Source organism: Lampetra planeri, chromosome 41 (genome assembly GCF_965212315.1).
Source record: "Lampetra planeri chromosome 41, kcLamPlan1.2.h2, whole genome shotgun sequence".
In the NCBI taxonomy this organism is placed as follows: domain Eukaryota; kingdom Metazoa; phylum Chordata; class Hyperoartia; order Petromyzontiformes; family Petromyzontidae; genus Lampetra; species Lampetra planeri.
Window position 1 is genome coordinate 2,289,261 of NC_136147.1, and position 21,973 is coordinate 2,311,233.

At 56.3% G+C, this 21,973-nt stretch overlaps 1 protein-coding gene and 1 pseudogene across 3 annotated transcripts in view; one reads left to right on the plus strand and one right to left on the minus strand.

Moving 5' to 3' along the window:
* Positions 1 to 4,539, plus strand: part of LOC144732062 (ankyrin repeat domain-containing protein 17-like) — an 82,803-nt pseudogene extending 78,264 nt beyond the window's left edge. Inside the window, exons 32-37 of the transcript XR_013588145.1 lie at positions 368 to 499; positions 893 to 1,066; positions 2,081 to 2,128; positions 2,232 to 2,398; positions 3,058 to 3,246; positions 3,748 to 4,539. The product of XR_013588145.1 is annotated as an ankyrin repeat domain-containing protein 17-like (transcript). The remainder of the gene's footprint in view (positions 1 to 367; positions 500 to 892; positions 1,067 to 2,080; positions 2,129 to 2,231; positions 2,399 to 3,057; positions 3,247 to 3,747) is intronic.
* A 3,700-nt stretch (positions 4,540 to 8,239) lies between these two features.
* Positions 8,240 to 21,973, minus strand: part of LOC144732064 (A disintegrin and metalloproteinase with thrombospondin motifs 3-like) — a 77,351-nt gene continuing 63,617 nt past the window's right edge. The window contains exons 7-22 of one of the 2 annotated variants that reach the window (XM_078613297.1): positions 21,811 to 21,916; positions 20,403 to 20,546; positions 20,106 to 20,238; positions 18,820 to 18,933; positions 18,464 to 18,612; positions 18,168 to 18,343; positions 17,648 to 17,781; positions 17,068 to 17,191; positions 15,170 to 15,250; positions 13,808 to 13,977; positions 13,329 to 13,491; positions 12,940 to 13,072; positions 12,504 to 12,711; positions 12,160 to 12,289; positions 10,535 to 10,639; positions 8,240 to 8,723 (exon numbers count right to left, since the gene is read on the minus strand). In XM_078613297.1, the coding sequence (XP_078469423.1) occupies positions 8,278 to 8,723; positions 10,535 to 10,639; positions 12,160 to 12,289; positions 12,504 to 12,711; positions 12,940 to 13,072; positions 13,329 to 13,491; positions 13,808 to 13,977; positions 15,170 to 15,250; positions 17,068 to 17,191; positions 17,648 to 17,781; positions 18,168 to 18,343; positions 18,464 to 18,612; positions 18,820 to 18,933; positions 20,106 to 20,238; positions 20,403 to 20,546; positions 21,811 to 21,916 (2,516 nt within the window). In that variant the 3' untranslated portion in view covers positions 8,240 to 8,277. Of the gene's footprint in view, positions 8,727 to 10,534; positions 10,640 to 12,159; positions 12,290 to 12,503; positions 12,712 to 12,939; positions 13,073 to 13,328; positions 13,492 to 13,807; positions 13,978 to 15,169; positions 15,251 to 17,067; positions 17,192 to 17,647; positions 17,782 to 18,167; positions 18,344 to 18,463; positions 18,613 to 18,819; positions 18,934 to 20,105; positions 20,239 to 20,402; positions 20,547 to 21,810; positions 21,917 to 21,973 lie in introns of both variants that reach the window. The other variant, XM_078613296.1, reaches the window with a different exon arrangement.

The window sequence follows — 21,973 nt, forward strand, 5'->3', positions numbered from 1 at the left end:
ATGTGTGTGTGCGCTCCCACCCATGTGTGTGTGCGCTCCCACCCATGTGTGTGTGCGCACCTGTGCCCACCCGTGTGTCCGGGCCTTATGTTCGTCGTAGTGTTGCAGCTAGCGCACCGCGCGATGAAATTAGCGACCCGAGTTCGATTCCCGCTCATGGTTAACATCGGTGACGCATATCTCCTCTGTCGACTTGGCCTTAAATGAGCGCCTGTTGCGATGTGGGGGAGACGAATGCTGCCGGGCGTGGTGCTGGCCACCCCACCCTTTCTGCATGCCGTGTCGGCCTTCATAGGTGCTCGCTATCTGCGCTTGCCCCAGAAATCTCTTTTTCAAGGCCATAAGCGGGATCTTTGTCGTTGTCCAGGACTCATGAGCCTGGAGGCCCAGTTCCACCCCGGAGCGGCCCCGGGGTCCGTGCCGGTGCGAGGCCCACCGGGATCCGGCATGCCTCTTGGCACGGGACCAGGGCAGCAGTTTGTGCCCGGCCCGGCACCAGGTATGTACGGCAGCACCGCAACGTCCGATAACCTCTCGTCGGATAACTCTTGTCTAATGACTTCTACCTGATAACTTTTGTCTGATAATGTCTCGTAATGCTGTGTGTACACCAAGAGAAGTGAACTACAACCGTGCCCTGTATTTAATTTTAAAAAGTCCTCGCTGCATCTCAAGACTCATTTTAAGGAGGTTCCTGCTCTAATCTGATGTTTGGCCAATGCCATTGATCAGCGTTTGGCGTCTTGTGGGAGCAAACTGTTGTAGCATCTGGAGAAATCCCATTAATTCAGTAAAATCTCCGCACAGATAGTCATGAATCCATTGCTTGACTGAAATCTCCCTGGGCCCCGCTACCTTATTCACCCAAACGCCCTTGTTTAAAAACCCGCAGGTCAGCAAAAGCCCGTCGGGAGCGGCGGGCAGGACCGCAAAGTGCCCACGCCGATCGGCACGGAGAGGCTGGCTCGCATCCGGCAATCGAGCAACATGACGCAGCTGGGGCCCGGCATCGGGGCGGGCATCGCCAACCCCCACGGAGGCATCTGGAGCTTCTCCAACACGCTTGGTGGGAGGGCCGCTCGGCTGCGGGCTTCGGGTTCGGCTTCGTGGCCACCATCGCCTGGGCGGGGGCGGTGGCGGGCGGTGGTGGCGGCGACGGTGGCGGTGCGGGGACGGGGGGGGGACTTGTGACGGATTTCGCGCGACGCTCACGTTCGTCACCCCCCCACCCCCCCGAGTATCCGGGGGTTTGACGCGGTATTGAGTCGCGTAGCTGCCGTGAGGTTTTTGAGGGTGAGCGCGCGGTGGAAAGGGTTACCGGTGATGCCTATAAGAGCTAAGGGGAGCGATGAACGCCGGGCCCTGAAAATCTGGCGGTGTTGATAACGGTTGTTGAGTTACGCGCGACGTTATCTGTTATGTGGGAGCAGTTCGTCCGCTAGAGTTGTGCGTCACGTCGAGATGTGGTTTTGGCCGTGGTTAAGCCGCGCAACATTTTAAAATATATTTATTGATTACATCATCATTCTACTCACCCCATCACCGTTAAATACATTGCAGGGTAAGCGTATACGTAGCTTCGTATCGCGTGCCATCAGAGTAACATGAATATTTTACGGTTAATGATAATGGCCAAGCAAAATGACACAGTGTCCCTGGTCATTGTGGTGTTATCATCTTACATTGATTTCCTTTCCCGGGGCTCTGAGTAATCATCTGCCAGCAGGAGTCACGCTGCTCGGGCATCGAGGGATCTCACGTTACACTTGTGCATGCTCTCTCCTGGAAGCAATTTTTCTGCCTTCAGCCGTTAAGCGAACATTCGTACTTTGCATAAATTAGGCAGTGACCGGTGTCAACGTGCATATTCACATAATGTGTACGAGTATAATGTGTATGAGTATAATGTGTACGAGTATAATGTGAGCGTCAAACCGGTGTGTAATTCTTGCTCGGACAGTACTGGATAGTTGTTCCGTCACGAGAAGCCTATGTAAATACGGGTGTCTCTGCATAGGCTCGGTTATATTGGCGGATGCCGCTGTGTCTTGACAATTGTCCTGACCCCCGTCTCTTTCAGGACTGCGGCAGAGTTGGCCGGAGAGGGCCCACGTTTACACGCGACAAGGTGGTGAGCCCAGCTTAGGGGCGCCCCCTCGGTCGCGCGCTCCATCGCGCGTGGAGGAAGTCCGCTGACCGTTGTGTCTCCGCGCCCTTTGACCCTCTCGCAGAGAACATGTCGGACTGGTCGCAGACGCCCGTCTTCCGCCACCGCCCGCCTATCGACCCCTGCGTCTATAACCAGCACCAGCCGATGGAGAGGGACAACACTGGAGTGATCAACCCTTCGAATTTCCAGCCGATTCCAGGGAACTACATGGACTTTCAAAAGGCTGGGGTAAGGCTGCGTGGTGTGTCAAGCGGAAATGGTGGCTACTGCCAAATGTAATTATTTCCTAACTGCCATGTGTGCTGGCAAAATCAAGGTCCATTTTTGACAAAAAATTCTAATCGCTTAATTGGAATAACTGAAAACAACATTGACCCATGCTGAGTCACTTTGTGCTACAAAGGAGCGGCTGCCATCAGGGGGGTTCCCTTGGCTGAAAATATAATTCTGAAGCTGGCCTTTGGAATGCTTCGCTTGAGATGTTGATGTAATGTACCTTGAGTTTCTAGGGCATTTAATTGCCCTTAAAATGCCAGTCCTTATCCTCAAAAGTGTTGCTGACGCACGACAGCTGACGCACGACAGCTGACGCGCCACACAGCTGACGCATGACAGCTGCAATTCCTTCGTCCTTTCAGCCGCACAGTCATTTCGCTTTTGTCAAAACATCCTTTTGAGAATGATTTCAGAACTCAATTTATTGACCGTGGTATAGTTACCTAATTTATTTTCATAACCTGGTTTAAAAAAACTAATTTTTATTTTCATTCCCAAATCCAGCGTGTAATTTTAACGAACCGTGAACAAAGTAGTTCACGGCACTCAAGTCAATTAATCAACTCGGTTGACCATTCGACTCGACATTCATTCATTTGCGTTCACCACAGACTCTCCCCATGTCGCTGTACGGGGGGGCCCTGATCCGCCCGGGCATGCCCATGATGGACGGCTCGATGCCCGGCGTGTTTGGGGGGCCCCGGGGAGGGGGGCCCGGCCCGGGGGGCGCCGACCCCAACTGGAGCCCCCTCCTCAAGGTGGTGAACCCGGCCGACGCCGGCGCGGCCCAGAACCAGCAGGCAAGCGGCACCCACACTCGCGCCCGCGTACGCACACACGCACGCACACACGCATGCACACACGCACCTGGTCATGCGTGCGCGTGCCTTTGGACCCATTCGCCAGCAGTGTGCACGCACGCACTTGCGTTAATACCAAGCACAGGGCGTTCGTGAAGTTAATTAACACCCCCCCCCCACCGCCGCCCTGAGGGCACTGGCCTGCCCAGCGAGTGGGGAGCGGGCTTGCGAGTTTCTGGTGCTCGGTGGCAGGGAGTGAAGCCCAGGCCTGCTGGGGCCCCCTGCTGGCTTCAAGCCGTTCACCCAGCTGCCCTTGCCCAGGCATGCACTCCGCCCGCGCGGCGGAGCGCGGAAAACAAAATGGATGACGTATTCGCCAGATTTTTCGTGTCGCCTCCTTGCGTTTCACAAGCCATCGCTTTGCAGTGTTTGTGCCTGACCGTAACGCCGGGGTGGGGGTTCACATGTTAACGATTCGCATGTTTGTGTTCACGGCTTTAGATGTGGCCGGGGCCCTGGGAGGCCCACGTTAACAGCCTGCACCTCAACCACATGGGATAAAGATAAACAAAAAGCCCCGAAAGCTTTCCCACTGCTGTCCGCAAATCCCCGCCCGTCTCTCTCCGACGACGCATACAGGAGCACATTCTCCGCCGGTTACTTCAACAAAGCCTGTACGTGGAACCACCCAGGGTTTTGATGGTTTTAATTTGCTGCTGTTTGTCCTGACATCTGCAAAAAAACCGTTATTTTTTTTCATTTGTTATTTTATTTTATTTTTTTAATTTTACACGAAAAGTTACCAGTGATTCGGTTCAATTTTTTTCCGCGCCGTTGCCCCCCCCCCCCCCGCTGAATTTCTAGCACAAGACGGGCTTCACAGATTTTCAGCTGCCCAGACGAAAATAGTGAGTCAAGGAACCCCCTCTGTAGCGAGAGAGAGAGGGAGAGTGAACAGGGAACGGCAAAAGGGGGGGAGGGCACCCTTGATGTTATTCGCCTGAGATAAGTTGCATACGATTCGAGTGGGGTATCCTGCTCGCTTATAACCAGATTAAAGATGACGTAGCGCAAGGAAAGGGAGGGAGGGATGGATGGAAGGTTAAGGATTTAACATTTAACTTTAGATTGTTGAAGCGGTGTATGATGTACCGTTTACACACACATGAGTTGGCGAACGTTGAGTTTAAGAGTCGGCCTCTAGGGGGACTCTGCTCTGTGTAGACAAGACACTTAAATGTGAAACTATTTACCTTCATGTTCATTAAACGTGGAAGAAGTTCATGCATAAAACTTGTGATGCCCCGCGTGCTTATTTGACGTGAACGGCGGTAGATTGCGACGCGGTGGCGCACGTTGAGGGGTCGCGCGGAGGTCAACGGTCGGACGGTCCCTGCGACACTCTCCCTAACTGCCAACCACTTCCTCTTGCTCAACGAAGGCTGCTTCTCTCCTTTCCCTCTGCCAGTTGTTTGTAACTCCTCCCTCTGATCATTCCCACTGCTCACTCTCAGTTCTCCTCTTCATCTCATCGTGGCGAGTCCTTCCACGTCTTCTCCACCGCTGACCCCACCCCCCCACCCCTCTATCCCTCGTTCCGATTCCAGTCTGCCCTCTTCCACACGGCCGATCATCGGGGCGCGTTGTTCCCGGCACGTGTCGTCCCACTTATGAGCGCCTCCCTGTTTGCACAATCCGCGCGTTTTGAACTGTAGTGTACGGGGTGTGCCGGGAGGGGAACCTTTCCCTACGGAGGCCCAACTACAACTTTGATGTCACGCTGGCGGCTACCACACTTCCTCGCAGACACACACACGCACACAGCGCGGTCGCGCCCGTCGCTGCGAGAGGCCCTTACCGATGACGGAGCGCAGTGTTGCCAGGTTAAAAAATATTCTCCCCTTCCAGTATCCGATTAGCGCAACTAAGATGCGTGCGGTGGCAGACGAATATGGTTTGCGAGCAGTTCCCAAGCGGTGGGCCCTCAAGTGGCCACAGGCCGTAGGTGCCACTCAGTTGAGGGCGACGCATTAATCCAGGAACATGTTTCCCCCCATCGAGACTCCATGAATTGTCACGATTCTGGTTCCGACGATTTTCTGTCTGGTGGTGCATTGTAGGTCTCCCATTGATCGCGGGGGGGGGGGGTGGGTCTATTGAACGAACCTGGGCATATACAGATCTAAGGAATTTAAATATCCTCCGTCCCAGTTGGATGCACGGATCCGAAAGCTGAATAATCGATTTGAAACGTTACGACCGTGTTTATGCACGAAACGATGTGTGGTTAAATCACCGGGTATCCGTAATTGAACCAAAATACCCAACGTTGGAACCAGTGTTGGTGGTCATTCATTTTCACCCTTTGGGAACCGTTCACAACATTTTTTTACTTCCACAATGAACAAACCAAGTTGAAGCTTAAACCGCCACGCCGTGCGACGCCGTACGACGCCGTGCGACGCAGAGGACCGAGAGAGTGGTGGGATGTCGGATCGGTGCCACGAGGCGCCGTCAGCGGCACAGCGGACATCTCTCCGGACTGCGCCGTCACGCCGAGCCGGTGAAATAAATGCTCCCCTACATTATGTACAGTACATACATTATGCATGTTGATTAACTGTGAATAACGCCAATACTAGAGACATGCATTGTAATGTATATGAAGGATTTCTCCACAACTCTGGCTCTCACCTGATGCGGCTGGTTGTAATCACCGGTGAAATGTCATACTCTAATTGTAAATGTCGTGGGTTCACTCTCCAACACACGGGTGTGCTGAACTTGTAACGAATTGGCATGTTCTGTTTATGTGACAAACCTTACTAATTGGCTGTGGCGGGTTTAACGACACATTTACGCGATCTAACCCAATAAAAACCTTAGCTATTGAGTGTAAGATTTATTTAAATCCCTGCGGAAAATGTCTTGAGTATTGTGACCCTTAACCAAGGGTGGTGAATGTGCTTAGTGACATCCAAGATTGATAAAATAAACTAGGACCAATTTGTGGTAAATAAACAGTAACAATAATAGCAATGATTGGTACGCTTGGTATTATGGATAAATGCTGCACACTGCAGGTGGCCATCGAGATGTCACTGTGCTGGTCGTTATGTAGGTTTTGGGGGTGGGGGGGGGGGGTGCCCGTGGTGGTGGTGATGGCAGTGGCTGCGAGTTGAAACTGCTTTTGGTCGAAGTTCACTTGAGCCGAGGCCGTTTTCCTCTGCTGGGAAGTCTGCGCCTTTATCCTCCCCCTTCCCACCACCTCCTCTCTCTCTCTCTCTCCTGGTTGGCAGCGACAGTTCACCGGGCAGTTAACCGAGCCCCCTCCCTACGTGTACCCCCGGTGTGTCCAGCGTAATGTAACCATCATACACATTTGAGGTTTCCGTAGCCTTGATTTAAAAAGCACGTTCGAACTTTATTGTGCACCCTGTCGTCGTCGTTATGCCTGCTGGTGTGTTGTGCGTGCACGCCGGCGCCGCCGCTGCTGCTGCTGCTGCCCACAAACCGCCTTGGTCTACGACAAGCGCTTGGGACGGAGTCTCAACCGGTGAGCCCGCGCGTCTGCACCCACTGGCAGCGTCCGTCACCCTGTCACAGTCCCAATGCACTGCTCAGCCGCTGTGCTCTACGGAGACCGCGTGGATGGTAGGGGGGTGGGGGAGAAGTGGGAAAAACCCCGAGCGAAGTCGGAAAAACGCGGAACGCCAACGCGTTAGCCGGCACCGCGCCTCCCGCGCACGACGCAGCTGGACAACCACGCGGCGTGCATCTGCATGAAGTTTTTATTTACATCACGTGACGTAACCGGGTCCCGGCTCTCGCCGACGCTCGGCACGGATCGGTCCCGGCGGGCTCTTCCGTCGACGGCTTCTCCGTTTGTGCCTGCAGCTCCAGCTCGGGAGAGGAAGTTTTAAATAAGGTGCAAAAGGAGCGGCGTAGGGTTAAAAACTGCTAAAGACGAAGAGAAAACGTGCGCTTTGGGGAGCCCTCCCTGAATACTTTACACTTGCTGCCAATACACAGGAATACAACTGAGGTGGTGCTTTAAAAAAAAAAATCACTTAGTTACACTAAAGCAGCTTATTACAAAACAAAACCTTTAGCTTGCTAACGACAAGAGGCCAATAAATAGTATCGCTCTGCTTTGTTCCATATATATGTACACGTACTATACAAGTCTCAAATGGCGTTGCTCGAGTGTTTCACGTTAACATGAACCGTTTGTGTGCAGCTTCCAAGGCAAAACGAAACTTTAAAACTACAAACTCGAGCGCCGCTCCCCCCCCCCCATTCCCAAACGCACGGGGACGGGTTCTGCACGCGGCCATTGCGGATTGCGCAAATACTGACGTGTGAGAGGTATGTACAGTGCTTAATTGGCTTGAGAATGACCCCTAATGCGAAACACATTCTGCTTAGTCGGCCTTCTTTCCACCCCCCCCCCCCTGCCAACACGACTGGTTAATTGTACACGTCTAACAGGATGAATTTCGTGTTAATTGTTAAATGCCTGCGTTATGTGAAAATGCCATGTAGGGGAGGGGGGGGCGGTTGTGGTTGTGCAAATTCAAAGTGAACGGGTCCACTTAACTGGACAAGGGGGTGGGAGGGGGGGTGGAGAAAAGTCCACTTCTACAATAAAAAGTTAATGCTGAGAATAAGAAAAATAATAAACCACAGCAAGCGGAACGGAGTCCAGAGCTAGAAGCAGAGGGGGGATATTGAAATGTTTGAGATGGTCGTTGAAGCCAGGGGCGGCCCCGGCGCGCGCCGTGAAGTGATCCAACGCTCACTCCAGTGTCCAGCGGTGCGCACATGATCCACGCGCTGCCCCCGGGCTGTGCTGCGGCGGCGTGGATGGCCGGCGACGGAAGAAGAAGTCGTATCCTCAAAAGTGCTCGTTTTCGACAAAGGTGCGACGCGAGCGTGCCCGTCTCTCCCCGCGACCGCAGGGAAGGCAATTCGGCGTTCGCAAACCGGGGGGGGGGGGGGGGGGGGGTTGCCGGGCCGGCGGGAGGGTCCTCATGTCTGGCCGCGCGGCCCGTCGGCCGCGGCCGTCCCGTCCTCTCCTCCTTCCCGGCGGTGGCCGTCTCCCTCTCCCCACGGCGGCGCCACCACCTCCACGATCTGCACCGGCTCGAAGTCCTCCTCCGTGTAGCCGTCGTCGTTCGTGTCCCGCCGTCGCAAAAACTCGTCCGCCGTCGTCGGCGCCCCGGGTCCCGGGCGTCCCACCGCGCCGGGGACGGCGGCCGCGGCATTGTTGCCGTGTTCGGACGACGGCGCGTCGAGCGGGGAGAGCGTGGGGTCCGGGCGGTCGCCCCGTGGCTCGCCCGGCTTGGTGGTGACGGAGGAGGAGGCCTTGCGCTTGCTGCAGGACTCGCAACACAGCTTGTTGTAGCCGGGGATGGAGCAGTAGCGCGCCAGCACCTCCATCTGGCAGAAGATGGACTTGTCGCCCTGGCATGGCTCTTCTGCGGCAGAGAGAGAGGGGGGAGGGGGGGAGGGCACCGTTTGCGTAACTTTTGGCTCCGTTAAACTTAAGTGCGAGTTGCCAAATGTCGACAGAGGTGGTCGCCCTACGGATGGACTCATCCCCACCCTAAGAATGTGGAGTCTCCTCCAGTGGCTGAGGGCTGCAAACCGATAAATCAATGCAAAGCCAAATTCACTTGAGTTGGAAATGGAGTGGGTCAAGGTGATGCCCCTGTATACACTGCCTGCCTCACGCTGGTCAGTGAGGTTTGGGGAAGGGAGCGAGCCTAGACGTGGGAGCCCAGAAGTGCAGTGCAGCAACACGTGTTGTGTTGCAGCAACACGAGCAGCAGCAACACGTGTTGTGTTGCAGCAACACGTGTTGTGTTGCTGCACTGGGCTCCGTGGTGCCCACAAGCTGTGCAGTCTATTTGGCGAGTGGTGCCTTGCCCCAGGCCCGGCCCTCTGCGCACCGTGGAACGACCCTCCACGTGCGTTCCGGGTCACATGGTCTTTACGCACTTCGCGTTGTTGACTTTGCGTGCGGCGGCGGTGCAGGAAATGGATTTCAAGAGACGATTCACATCCTGTACCTCCTTCAACACAAGCAGAGTTGCCACATGTTTTGGTTCAAGTGAATCACCACAGGTGAATGTTTAAAAGTCACATGAATCATTAATGCTGCCTTGTAAAAAAGAACTATCGTGACATTTCTTTTCAGGCTATGGCCTTCCTTTAAAACTTTTGCTGGCATAAGGCAGCGGTAGTGACGGGCGGGTTGTGTGCGTTCGTTTTTGTGTGCCAATGCCACAGCCCTTTCATGTTGTCCGTTTCACCCTGGCTTCATTGTAATTGACAGCGATACTTTCTGCACCAGGTAAAATAAATAAAAACGTGGCAAGCGTTTGTGATTGCAATAGTTTTTCCGAAAAGCGCTTTAAATAGAAGACGCAACACAAATAAGTTCATTGCTTGCGCACGGAATCCGCAACGCTTTCCGGCACGCGTTTGTCTGAGGAACTATATTACGCAAGCCGACAGAATAGCCATCGTGGGGGAAAATGCATTGGCTTATTTAAAAAATCGCCCTTTGTTGTCTGGTTTCATTTCCTTCCCAGGTTTTTCGGCAGCGCTTTTGATCGGTTTGGCCGGTTTTCAGAGATCACTAGCCGACTCGTTTTTGCCGTGGGGGTCACTCACGACTCGTTTTTGCCGTGGCCGAGCACTCAACTCGGCTCCCTGTGGTCGTAACACAAATGGCGCTTTGACCAAGATAATGGTGCCTCGGACATACCTGGCAACCGGCTCTTCCAACGCCAAATGTGCGCCACCACGATCATTTAAGAGAAGGGGTTATTGTAATAAATAAAATAGAATGAACCCAGAATTAAATGGACTTGGCGGCACGGTACCCAAATAAAGTTGAGATTTGAGGCTCAAATGCTTTCACAATTGGCAAACCCTGAGGAATGGAATATTATGGCAAAGCACTTTAAAAAATTAGACTGTGGCAACCCCACTCTTGAGCAATGAAATATCACCAATAACAGCGAATTATGAGAACTTTTTGAAATCGGTGGGGTCACAAGTAAATCGGTACGACCCAAAGTTTTAATTAATTTGGCTCGTGTCATTTAGGTGACCCAAGTCACTTGCGAATGAGACTATTCTGGTCTTTTAAGTTCTTGCGTCTGGTTTAAACACGCAGACCTCACTTTTGCTACCTTGGGTCGTACCGATTTCTGCTGTGGCCCCCTGGAGCGACACACGAGAACAGTTGGTGCTGCCATTGGTGCGAAACACTTACTTGGTGAGATTTTGTGAATGGGGCTCTCCGGGTCGGGACGGGAGAGCCACGTGATGCGCGGCTTCCTCTGCACCGCCGTCTCGGCCTGGGCCATGCCGCCCTTCCCTGCCACGACAGACCACACGGGGTCACTGGTCGCGCCGTGCACACATGCGGCACACACGTGGGCGTCACGTGGGCGTGAGGAGAGCAGAACTGGTCTGGTGGACATCAATGTTCAAATCGTCGTTCATCATCATGAACTTATTTCGCACCGTACGTAGACAACACTGCTGATGGGAGGTGCTGCGGCCTCATCGCGTTATGAGAACCGGGCGCAAATACCGAACTTGGCAAATGACTCATTATGACACCCGCAGCGCTGTTTGTGGCTGCCCACTATTCAATTGGGACGAAGATACTCTGCAAAGAAATGACGTGTGTGGAGGCAGCCACCCTCCCCACCCCCTCCACCACGCTGTGGCTCATTCCAGAGCCACCCGCCTGCCACGTGAAAAACAAATGATTCACGATTGAGAAATTGTGTTTTTTTTTCGGTTACTGTTGCCAAATTCCCAAAACATGTTTTGTGCTCAAACTGTGACAAGTGTATTGCAGCTGGCAAAGGCGAAATGGGTTTTTATTAAACAATGGGCATGCTGGAGCAGGATGGAAATAACCGGCCGTGAACAAAAATACAACTTTTTAAAACCGTTGTCTCTTGTACGCTCGTGACCTTGAGCCAGTGAAAAGAGGGCACGAGATTTTCCGCTCCGGCGATTGTCTGGTGCGCGACGCTCCACGTGGCATCCGGTATTGCCCAAGCGCGGCCACGGCTTGGGTGCCACGGTGGCCATGGCCGAGTGGTCAGTGGTGTTCATGGCAAGAAAAGTGCGCGTGTGTGGGTTTTGCCACCGCAATTCCAGTATTCAGAAACATTTCTCCTACACTTCATGGTCTGTCCACACACGAGTGAAATAGACACAAGGTATCTGTTTAATGCTTCTGTAATGTACTGAACTTCATTGTCACTGTACTATGATAAGTATAAAAACCGATTTGACCGCGCAGACTTAAGGTACGGGGTGATGTTTGTGCAATAATGTTTATTTCTGCCGTGACAGTTTTTTTTCATAGATTTATATTTGCTTAATCGCTGTACCTTTTTTTTTACTTTTGTAATTTTGAGGGCCCATGTCTTGCGAATGAGACACTATAGAAGTGTTCTCACTCGGTGAACGAGATCAACTTTGAAGAGGTGGCAACGCGCTCCGCGAGTCCACATGGAACGCGTTCCCCTGACGGTGCCGATTGCGAGTGCGACATCCGCTCGGAAACTCTCTGTTTAGCGTCCTCTGCCAAGGACCGAGCTTCAGAAGCAAAGTCTTATGCAACCACAGACGCCCCCATAGTTTATTATTGTGCAGGACATGGTATGCTGAACTGCCGCAACCCGGTAAACATTGTTGCCGCCCCCGCCCCGATAGCCGCTGCGACGATTGGGACCTGGGTCAACATCGCCAGCGGATTTGGTTTGAGCAGACGGTCGCTGTCAGGTACGCGTCGGCACGCGCCTGTTGTGCACGCCTGCTTTGAGGAACTCGCCCCACTACCTGCCTGTTGATGGGTGTGCGGGGGCCTCTCACCTGCGCAGGGGACGAGGCGACACACTCGCACAGCGTCCGGCTTGTCCCCGTCGCACGAGCCGATGGAGTTGTCGCTCGCCCGGCACAGGACCTGCCGCTGCTGGATGCCCTCGCCGCACGACACAGAGCACTGCCGGGTCCAGCACAAGAGCACAGAAACACCCCCCACCGCGTAGCCGTTAGGTGACCGTCAGGGCGAGTGCCGGCGGAGCCCAAGGCAGGGGGCGGTATGACCAGCACTACTTCGCCCACATGCTTCTCGTCGTGCGTGTCCCCGCCGTCATGTTTCGTCTCTGTTCCCCAAAGGCCTCGGCCACCCCACGTGTCCCCCGTGCGTGTGTCACCTGCGACCAGGCCCCCGTGCGCCACTGCGCGGGGCAGGGCGTGCGGCTGCAGGAGCGCCGAGTGTCGGGCCGCTCCTCGGTGCAGTACTTGCTGTGCACCGAGCGGTTGGTGCCGTCGTGCATGGCCTGCACGCAGCGCACCGTGCGCATCTGGTAGCCCGCCTTGCCGCACGTCTTGGTGCAGTGCTCCCACTCCTCCGCCACCCACCTGCCCGAACAATAAAACGGCGGCTCAATAAGACGATGAGAGATCTTATTCTTCTGAAGGACGGGTCGCGCGACAGCCTCCGGGGGTTGGGGTCACGGTGTGCCGTCTTTTGGAGGGCCGACCGGTCGATGGGTGACTGCGAGTGAGTGGGCGAGTCGGTAGCTAACTTGGTGGGTGAGTGGGTGACTCGGCGGGGAACTGGGCGAGCGGGTGGGCCGTGCGCCCCACCTGGGTTGGGTGCACTCGTGCAGGTTGCAGCGCCGCCGGATGGGCTTGGGCTTGCGGCTGCCATTGCAGAAGCTCTTGTGCACCATCTTCATGTTGGACTTGCGCCGGCAGCCATACTTGGTGTACTGTATGCCTGTGGGGGTCAGCGCACACGGGACAGCGTCACCGCACGCTCGCTCACATGAACGGTTCGGGCCACCGCTTGTGACATCAACTTTGCGTGCGGAACCGTTATCCTGTACTCTGCATCGCGAGTCGAGCGCGACGACCGTTACACCACAGCGGCGGCTCCCTCCGCTGCATTGCCGATTTCGGAGGTGGCGACCGCATCCGGGCCGGCTCTCCCGGCCCCCCGTGGGTGCGCGACGCGTCCGCGAGCACCGTCGTACCGCTGCCGCACGGCTTGGAGCACTGCGTCCAGCTCTTGAGGGCCCACTCGTAGGCCTCGGCCTCCTGCAGGACGTTGTTGTTGCCGACGGGCGGCAGCGAGTCCTCGTGGATGATGTAGCGGTACGTGAGGCTCGACTTGGTATCGTTGTCTTGGGGCAGGATCTGACCAGGAGCCGAAGGAAGAGGTATTGGTGCAGCCCTGAGATTCCATTCCCAAGGTAATCTTGGCACGTGGTTGTAACCGATGAACTAACGTTGGCCCAATGAGTGTTTACTGGGAGGGCCTGTAAAGGGTCATTTGGCCTACTCTTCCACGTTAACGAGACGTGTTGTAAATGTTGGGTGTACCCACGCTTTTACCCACCACACGCGACCTGCCGACTAACTGCGGTGCGCCCATCTACAGCGCTGGGTGGAAACCGAGGCGGTGAGATTTTGGAAGCTGGCACCGCTCGATCGGCTACCACCCGGCACTCACCAGCACCACGATGGGCTCGGGCAGAGGCCCCGTGGAGCGCAGGAACTCCTTGCCGTCCTCCACGGAGTAGTCCCACTCCAGGCCCAGGTCGATGAAGGTGCGGGGGCTGCGCTCACGTTCCCGCGGTTTCCCGCTCAGCACGAACTGCCCCGTCGCCTGGTTCTTTACAGCTGGAACGGCGGCACGGACGCGCACCGGCACGGGGACGTCAGCGGCGGTGGCCAGGGGCTCGTGGCAGCACTGCTCGGCACTAACGTCGAGCAGCGTCCTCGCAAGTCGGGTGGCCCCCCCCGCAGTCGGGGGGGGGGGGGGTCACAAGGTCTATCGCCCCTCCAGGGATTATAAAATCTTCTTGGTTCTTTCGGTAAAGTCACGTAGAAGGGAAATAATAAAAATAAAACATAACAAAATAATTCTCAAGACGTTTCGGCCACAACGCAAGCAGCCGTCCTCAGGTCGTGAGAATTATTTTATTATGTTTTATTTTTATTATTTTATAATTTCCCTTCTACGTGACTTTACCGATGAATCCCTGCAGTCACGAAAGCTTTAAATCGGGATTATAAAATGTTTACCACTTTGCTTGCAGTCGACAGTGGTAGTACGGTATTACAATGGAATGACTGGCCCCCTGCCATGGAAGTGTGGAAATGTCACCAGCGTATAAAGGCTGCCCAATAAAGTTAAGTGGCCGACCTTTGCTTATTTGAACAAAGATTCTGTTTTTACTTTAAGTGTTTACCGATTGATTGAAGAGGTTCCTTGTGTGCGTGAACATGCGAGCATGCGCGTGCATGTGTGCACCCGGTGGGGGTTTAACTTGAAAGCAAACGCGAAAATCATTTTCTAAAAAAAGCACGAAGACAAAATTAGGCTTAGGAATGTGAAACGTCAGTAAAAAACTATGGGAAAACATCTCGAGATTTATGGATTTTTTTTTGTAAACGGGGCTGAAATAAAAAAAACCCATGCCCGACTTCTAAAAGTAACTCGGCGTGGCGGTAATTCCTCCAACGGGGCCCAGGTCAATATTTTCGGAACGGGACGTGGCCGACCGCCACTGTGGGTCAGCCACCGCAGTGTTGGCCATAGCCACCGCCGGGGGGGGGGGGGGCAGGCCCCCCACGGAGAGGGGCCGTGTCGGCCGTGTCGACCGCGCTCGCTGCTAGCACCAGGGCCCCCCCGGGGTGAACCGAGGTCGACCGGTGCCCAGGTCGGCAGGGAGAGCCACAAACTCCGGGTGACCACCAGGGAGCACCAGGGCTGCACTCGCAAACATGACAATAGCACCTCCACCCCTACCCATCGAACCCGAGTGTTGAGTTCATAATGGCCGGGCATAGGGGAAGGGGGGGTAGTTACCCAGGTTGTGGGGCGATGCTTCCGCTTCGTTCACCATCAGGTGCCTCGCTCCGGCGGGGATGTCGAACATCTTGAGGAGACCTGCGGAGGTGCAGCCACAGCGCCGTCACATTCACGGTGACGTCACGGCCACGGCGTCACGGCCAGTACCAAATGGCGCAATCCAAGTTGTAATAGGTCAGGGTTGACGGAGGTTTTGATCTGAGCAAGGTTTTTCTGAAATGAGCTTTGGGGGGCGGGGGGGGAGAGAGACGACGATGACAACGGGAGGAGGGAATTCCAGAGAGGAGCGGTGCGAGGGAAGAGGTGGAAAAAGAATTGAGTTGACCTCTGTGGTGTGGCGAGCGAGTGAGTTGGTGGGTGAGTCAATTACTGGGTGAGTGAGTGCATGAGTGGATGAGTGGGCGAGCGAGCAGACGAGCTGCCGTGGCCTGCGGTGGACGAGAGGACACACAGCCGGTGTGTGTGCAGGAGACGCCGGCTCCACGACATTGGACTGAGTAACGTGCAGGGGAACAAGTGCCCGCAGTGCTAGAAGAGTGACAGGAGGTCGAGCGGACGCTGCGTAGGCCGGTTAACACCCCCTGCCCACTCCAGCTCGCACAACGATGGCACGCGGCTCGCGTTCCCCCGTGCGCCCTAAAACTCACGGTTTCTCCTCTTCCTTTCCCAGTCTCTCTCCCGCTCTCTCATTATCTCCCTCTCTCCGTGCCTCTCACCCCCTCCTCCCGGCGGCTACGGAAAGTGCGTCGCAATGCGTGTGCTCCATGACGTCCCTTTGGAATGTGATCCACTGTTCCCCAGGTCCGTTACTCTGGAGAATCCTGTCAGCGCTTAACCAGAGCGCTGTTTGTTGCTGACCGCTTGACATTTTTGGGCCTGTGGGCCTGTTCTTAGCAACTGTGTTTATTATGTTTATTTGCCAGTCTCTCTCTCTGTCCACCTTTTCGTCTATCTGTGTGTCACTACCTCTGTCCATCTCTATGAATATCTGTTTGTATATCTATCTGTCTGTGTGTGTGTGTCGGTGGTAGTGTAGCGGTTAGTGCGCTGCACTCACGGCCAACATCGGTGGCGATTATCTGAACCGGTCCTGGGCTTCCCCGAGGTGGACTCGGCCTCAAATGAGTACCTGGTGCGGCGTGTAGTAAACATCGCCACTAGGGAGACAAAGGTGGCTGGGCGTGGTGCTGGCCACTCACCCCCTCGTGTACCGTGCCGGCCTTCATAGGTGCTCGCTAACAGCACTTGCCCCTACAGTCTGTTAAGGCCATACGGGGGGGGGGGGGGTCTTTGTATGTATGTGTTATTATCCGTGTGTCTGTCTGTCTCTCTGTCGTCGAAGCGTTGAGATTTCTTCCCAATGGCTCTGTTCACACAAGTTCTGTTGTTTGCTTTGCGAGGTTTTTCAGATGCAGCCAACAGCTTTTCCGGGTATCTTCCAAGCCGGGACACCACATCTGGCTTGTTTTGTTTCGTATTTTGGTATTTAATTTACTTGGAATGTGATCCATTATTCTTCAAGAAGACATCATGGCTTTCACATGCGGTGTACTTTCCATTGACGCAAGGGGGGTGGGGGGGTGAAAGAGGCACAGAGAGAGAGAAAGAGGGAGAGATTTGAATAGTGGGACCGGACAGAGATAAAGGGGAGATTGGGGGAGTGAGGGAAGAGAGAGGAGAGGAGGGGGGGGGTGACGGTGGCTTGGAGTGGGAGCCGCCGCTCCCAGGGCCCGGAGCCTCGTCCACCGTGCGGGGAATCCAGCTTTGGTCACCGTGTTCAGTAAGCGTGCCGGCTCGTGCGGTCGACCGACCGCCCGGAAAATATCACCGCACCCGGCACACCGCATCCAGCGTACGAGCGGTGCACACGAGGGGGGGAGGGTCGCGAGCCTCACCGGGCTTCTTGGGCGTGCGCGTGAACGTGCCCTTGACGGTGCGGCAGTGCGAGTTGTCTCCTCCGCACACCCCACACTTGTCCTCCTGCTTGCTGGAGCCCAGCTCCTTGTCACAGCCGACGGTCTGCGTGCGGGCACGGGAGGGCACGAGGGGGAGAGGGCACGGGGGGGGAGGGCACAGGGGTGGGCAGCGGCGTCAGACGAGGGGCTGCTGCTGGCGCCGCTCACGCCAAATGGCCCGTGCCGTGCCGTGCCGTGCTGGTGGTTTCAATGCAGAAGGAGGTTGGCTGCTGTGGCTCTGTTCGTGTCCAGCGAGGGGAGGAGCGGAGTGGTTCGTGCAGTACGCTACAGACAGGGTGATCCGACTTCGCCTCCCGCCCACGGCAAACGTCAGCAGCGACACCGAGTCCCCTAAGTCGACTCAAATTAGTACCCGGTTCTGAATCGCGGCACCGTGGCGACCGTGCTTGCGCCCCTGCGGTCCGTCGAAGTAACGCGGGAGATCTTTGTCTTCGCGTGCATTTTATTTCCCTCCCGCCACTACCATCCCCCGGCCCGGCGCCGCACGTGGCACACTCACCACGCAGGCCCCCCGCACGCACACGCCATAGGGGTTGCGGTAGGAGCAGCGCGTGCCGTCGTGCACCAGCTGCTTCGTGTAGACCGCCTCGCCCGTCTCGCGGGACTGGCAGTGCAGCTCGCACAGCTGCAGCTCTGTGCGGGAGGTGGTGGGGGGGGTTGGGGGTTGGGGGAGCGAGTGGGGGGGGGGAGGAGTCATGTGACTGCACGGCGTCGGAATGCGAGCGCTCGACCGCACCGCTCCGCCGATGCGACTGGCGCGACGAGACGTGACGACACGTGTGCGGCACATGGTGATCGTGGTGGTGGTGGTGGTGACGACGATGATGATGATGATAGTGGTGATGACACTGCCAGATTCCTCACCCCCCCCCCCCCCTACTTCCCCCAACCCTCGCCTGGCTCCCAACACAGCCGGGGTGTGAGGTGGAGACCAAGTCCTCGACGTTGGTCAGAGGAATCGGTGACTACGGTAGTGTTGGTGGGCGGGCAGGCGAGCGATCGTGCGGGTCAGACCGTACCGTTGGGGTGCTCGTAGGGCAGCCAGTGGTGTCGCGTGCCGGCCACCTCGAAGTGCGTGTTCTGCAGCTGGCACTGCTGGGCGCGGAAGTCGTGGTGCGCGCCGGGGCAGTCCTCCACGTTGCACAGCTGGTACTCGTAGCTCTTGCCGGCGCAGTCGCGACCACCGTGCGTCGGCCTGCCGCGGAGACCGCCTCCAGTTAGATGCGCGGCTCGGACGCGACGCGTGTGTGCGTGTGTGCATGTGTACGTGTGTGTGTGTCCACGCTCGTGTTCACGCTCGTGTCCGTGCTCGTACTCGGGGTTGTCACAGAGGCGCGTGCGGAAGCGCACGCCGACGCCGCAGGAGCGTGAGCAGGCGCCGAAGCGGCTCCACGAGCCCCAGCTGCCGTCCTGGCGGAGAGGCTGGATCGCCGTCTGCCAGATGCAGTGGCCCTTGAAGCACCACTGGGGAAGGGGGGGACACACGGAGAGGGCACCCAGCAGCAGCACACCGCGGGGGTGGTGAGGGTAGTGACGGTGACAATGACGGTGACGATGATGCTGCGGTCCCGACGGTGACGATGACCGACGGGTGACGACGACCAACGACAGTGTCCGGCCGAGGGGCGACCCTCCCCGCCCCCCCGCCCCCCCCCCTGCACGCGACCGCACCTTGCCCGGCGCGCACTCCGTGCCGTCGAGCGGAGGCCCCTTCTTCGTCTTGCAGAAGTAGGGGTTGTCGGGGTGGCTGCACCACAGCTGCTTGCAGGGGTCGAACGTCCGGAACTGCGGCCGAGCGGAAAATGCGGAAAGAACGAAAATAAACGAAACGGGAAAAAATCGTGTGAAGGTCCCAGAGGGCTGCGGAGCACCGCCTGGTGCCCGCCGCCACCACGGACCGCCGCTCGGCACGGCGGTGTCACCGGCACAAGAGTGGGCCCCCAAAGATCAATTTGAGCAGGGCGGAGGTGGTGGTGAGGGTCTGCGATCCAACACCGTGGCAGCAACGGTTTTGGTGGACCACGTGGATATTTGTGAATCCCTCAAAGCAGTCTTACTTGGCAAATAGTCACTTTTCTGGGCCCCAAGACTCATAACTCTAAACCATAACAAAGTAAATGATCAGAAAATCTCGACACCAAAACTTTCCTTACAAATCTGAGCTTTTAAAATTCAAAACTCATTCCTACTGCCAATTTCAATGAGGTATCTATAAACGGATCACCATACACATTTTATTATTATCATAATTGCGAGGACCCCCATACTGATAAAATCACGGGGTGGTCACGGGGATCTGGAGCTGCCCGACTTCTAAGACCACATTTAACAAAGTGTCCTGGAAAAAACGAAACGAAGCTAAATACATTGCTGACACAACGCTTTTTTTTCAAAATAATAATGGCTTTCGGAAAGGATGTCTAAAAACAGCAAATAATAATTAGGGAATTTTTCCAACGCTGCAAATACCTTCGCATTATCGGCGCGTTACAGCGACTTAACGCGAGGTCGCGGTTTGCACGTGTAGCAGAACTAATTTAACACGCACATTGTTGCAATGAGGCTCGCGATACCCCCACGGCGTTCGGTCAACAGGGCCCAGTGGAATGTTCTACTCTTGGACCGGGGTCAGCTGCTCCACCAAAGTGGTCAACCGCTCCACCACAGGGGTCAACCGCTCCATCGCAGGGGTCAGCCGCTCCACCAAAGTGGTCAGCCGCTCCACCGCAGGGATCGGCCGCTCCACCGCAGGGGTCGGCCGCTCCACCGCAGGGATCGGCCGCTCCACCGCAGGGGCACGGAGAATTGGGCCAGGGGCGAGGACTGCTCTAACAAGCCGTGCACACGGCCATGCACAGCATTGGCACGACGTGGTGCACCGCTCTCTGCGGGCAGTGGCGCGAGCATGGGTTGCAGGTGAGAGTGTGTGACTGCGTGTGTGTGAGCGCTGTACGCACGGCCGTGCACATCTTGTATCCCACGCCGAAGTCGAAGCGGCACTGCTCGTCCATGGAGTAGTTGATCCCGGGCAGCTCGGGCATCGTCGGCCAGTCATGCTCAAAGGGGTCGTCCAGCAGGCAGTCGTACGAGCTGCGTCGAGGGGGGAGGGGTGGGGGGGGTGACCACGCGGAGACAGGGGCACGGGGGTACAGGGACACAGGAACACGGGGACATGAGTACGCAACGTACACGTGTGTGTGTGCGCCAACATGAGTGCTTGTGTACGTGTGCGTGCGTGACTGTGTGCGTCGTACTGCAGGCATCGCGCGAGCTCCTGCCGGCTGCAGCGCGACCAGTGGTAGCGGTGGAACGCGGCCTGCACCAGCGGCGCCATGATGCTGCCCATGCTGGTCTCGTCCCCACAGCGGTTCCCCTGCCCGTCGTGCTCCATGCCCAGCCTGCACACTCACGGACACGGACACGCACGCACGCACACGCACGCACACGCACAAACACACACGAACACGCACACACGTGGCCGGGGCGTCAGCGTACGCATGTGCAAAAGCATACAATGGGCATACGCGCGCGCGCAAACAAGCATGTGCACGAGCATGAATAAATAACGACAAAGAACCTCCACGTCGCCTGTCACGGGCTGCTGGCGACCACGGTGCACGAGGGGGTGGTGTGGCCAGCACTGCACCCGGTCACCTTTGTCTCCCCCAGGCTGACGCTTACGCACTGTGCCAGGTACTGATTAAAGGCCGAGTCAACCTAAGCGATAGCCTAGGACCTGGTTCAGATATCACTCGCCAGAGATGTTAGCCATGGCCGGGAATCGAACTACCGGTCGCCGGGTTCGTAGCGCGACGCGAAAACGGCCGCCCCACCGCTCCTCCACGAGCATGAACAGAGACGCGCACACGCACCCTGGTGAGCTCACACGCGCACGTCCGCGTACGCACGCACACGCGGACGTGCGCGTGCGTACGCGCACGTCCGCAGCGTGCGTAGCGCCACTGTCAATCGCCACGCCGGTTGCTCGGGGTTGGAGAATCATTGCGTTCGTGTGTGTCCGTCCGTGCGTGCGTGCATGTGCGTGTGTGTGTGCACCCACTGTGGCCACAGCTGTGCAAATTTGCCGACCGTGGGGGGCAATAAAGCTGGCTGGAGTACGTGAGAGCCACTCGTTCGCATTTACTTACTCGCTTTTGCGAAGACAAAGATCCCCCATACAGCCTTAACAGACTGTTGGGGCAAGTGCTGTTCGCGAGCACCAATGGAGGCCGGCGAGAGACACAATGGACAGTGGGCAGCACCACCCCCGGCTGCCTTTGTCTCCCCAGTGATGGTGTTTACACACAGCACCAGGTACTCATTTGAGGCTGAGTCGACCTAGGGGAGGCCGAATCACTTAATCCATCACTCACACATTCACCCACTCATTCATTCACCCATCGACCCACTTAATCAAACACTCAATCAACCACTCATTTATTCATTCACCTATCCACTCACCCACTCACCGAGCAACTTGCTCCCTCACGTACCACTCACTAATTACTCACCCAAAATTTCACTCACTAAATCAGGTCTAACCCATGTCGCGGATCTAATACAGATGTCAGGTCTGACACACACACACGTGATGGTTACACATCACACGCATGTGGCAGGTCCAGCACACGCGTGGCGGGACAGGTGGCGGGCGGCACTCACACGTGGCCGGTCTCGTGCGCCACCACGAAGGCGGAGGAGAAGCCATCCTCGTGGTTCAACGTGCAGCTCCGCAGGGCGTGGCACATCCCCGTGACCGGAGCGTAGCCTGGGAGGGTGGGATGGGTGTGCGGAGTAACCGGCGTGAGTGTGAGACACGGGGGAA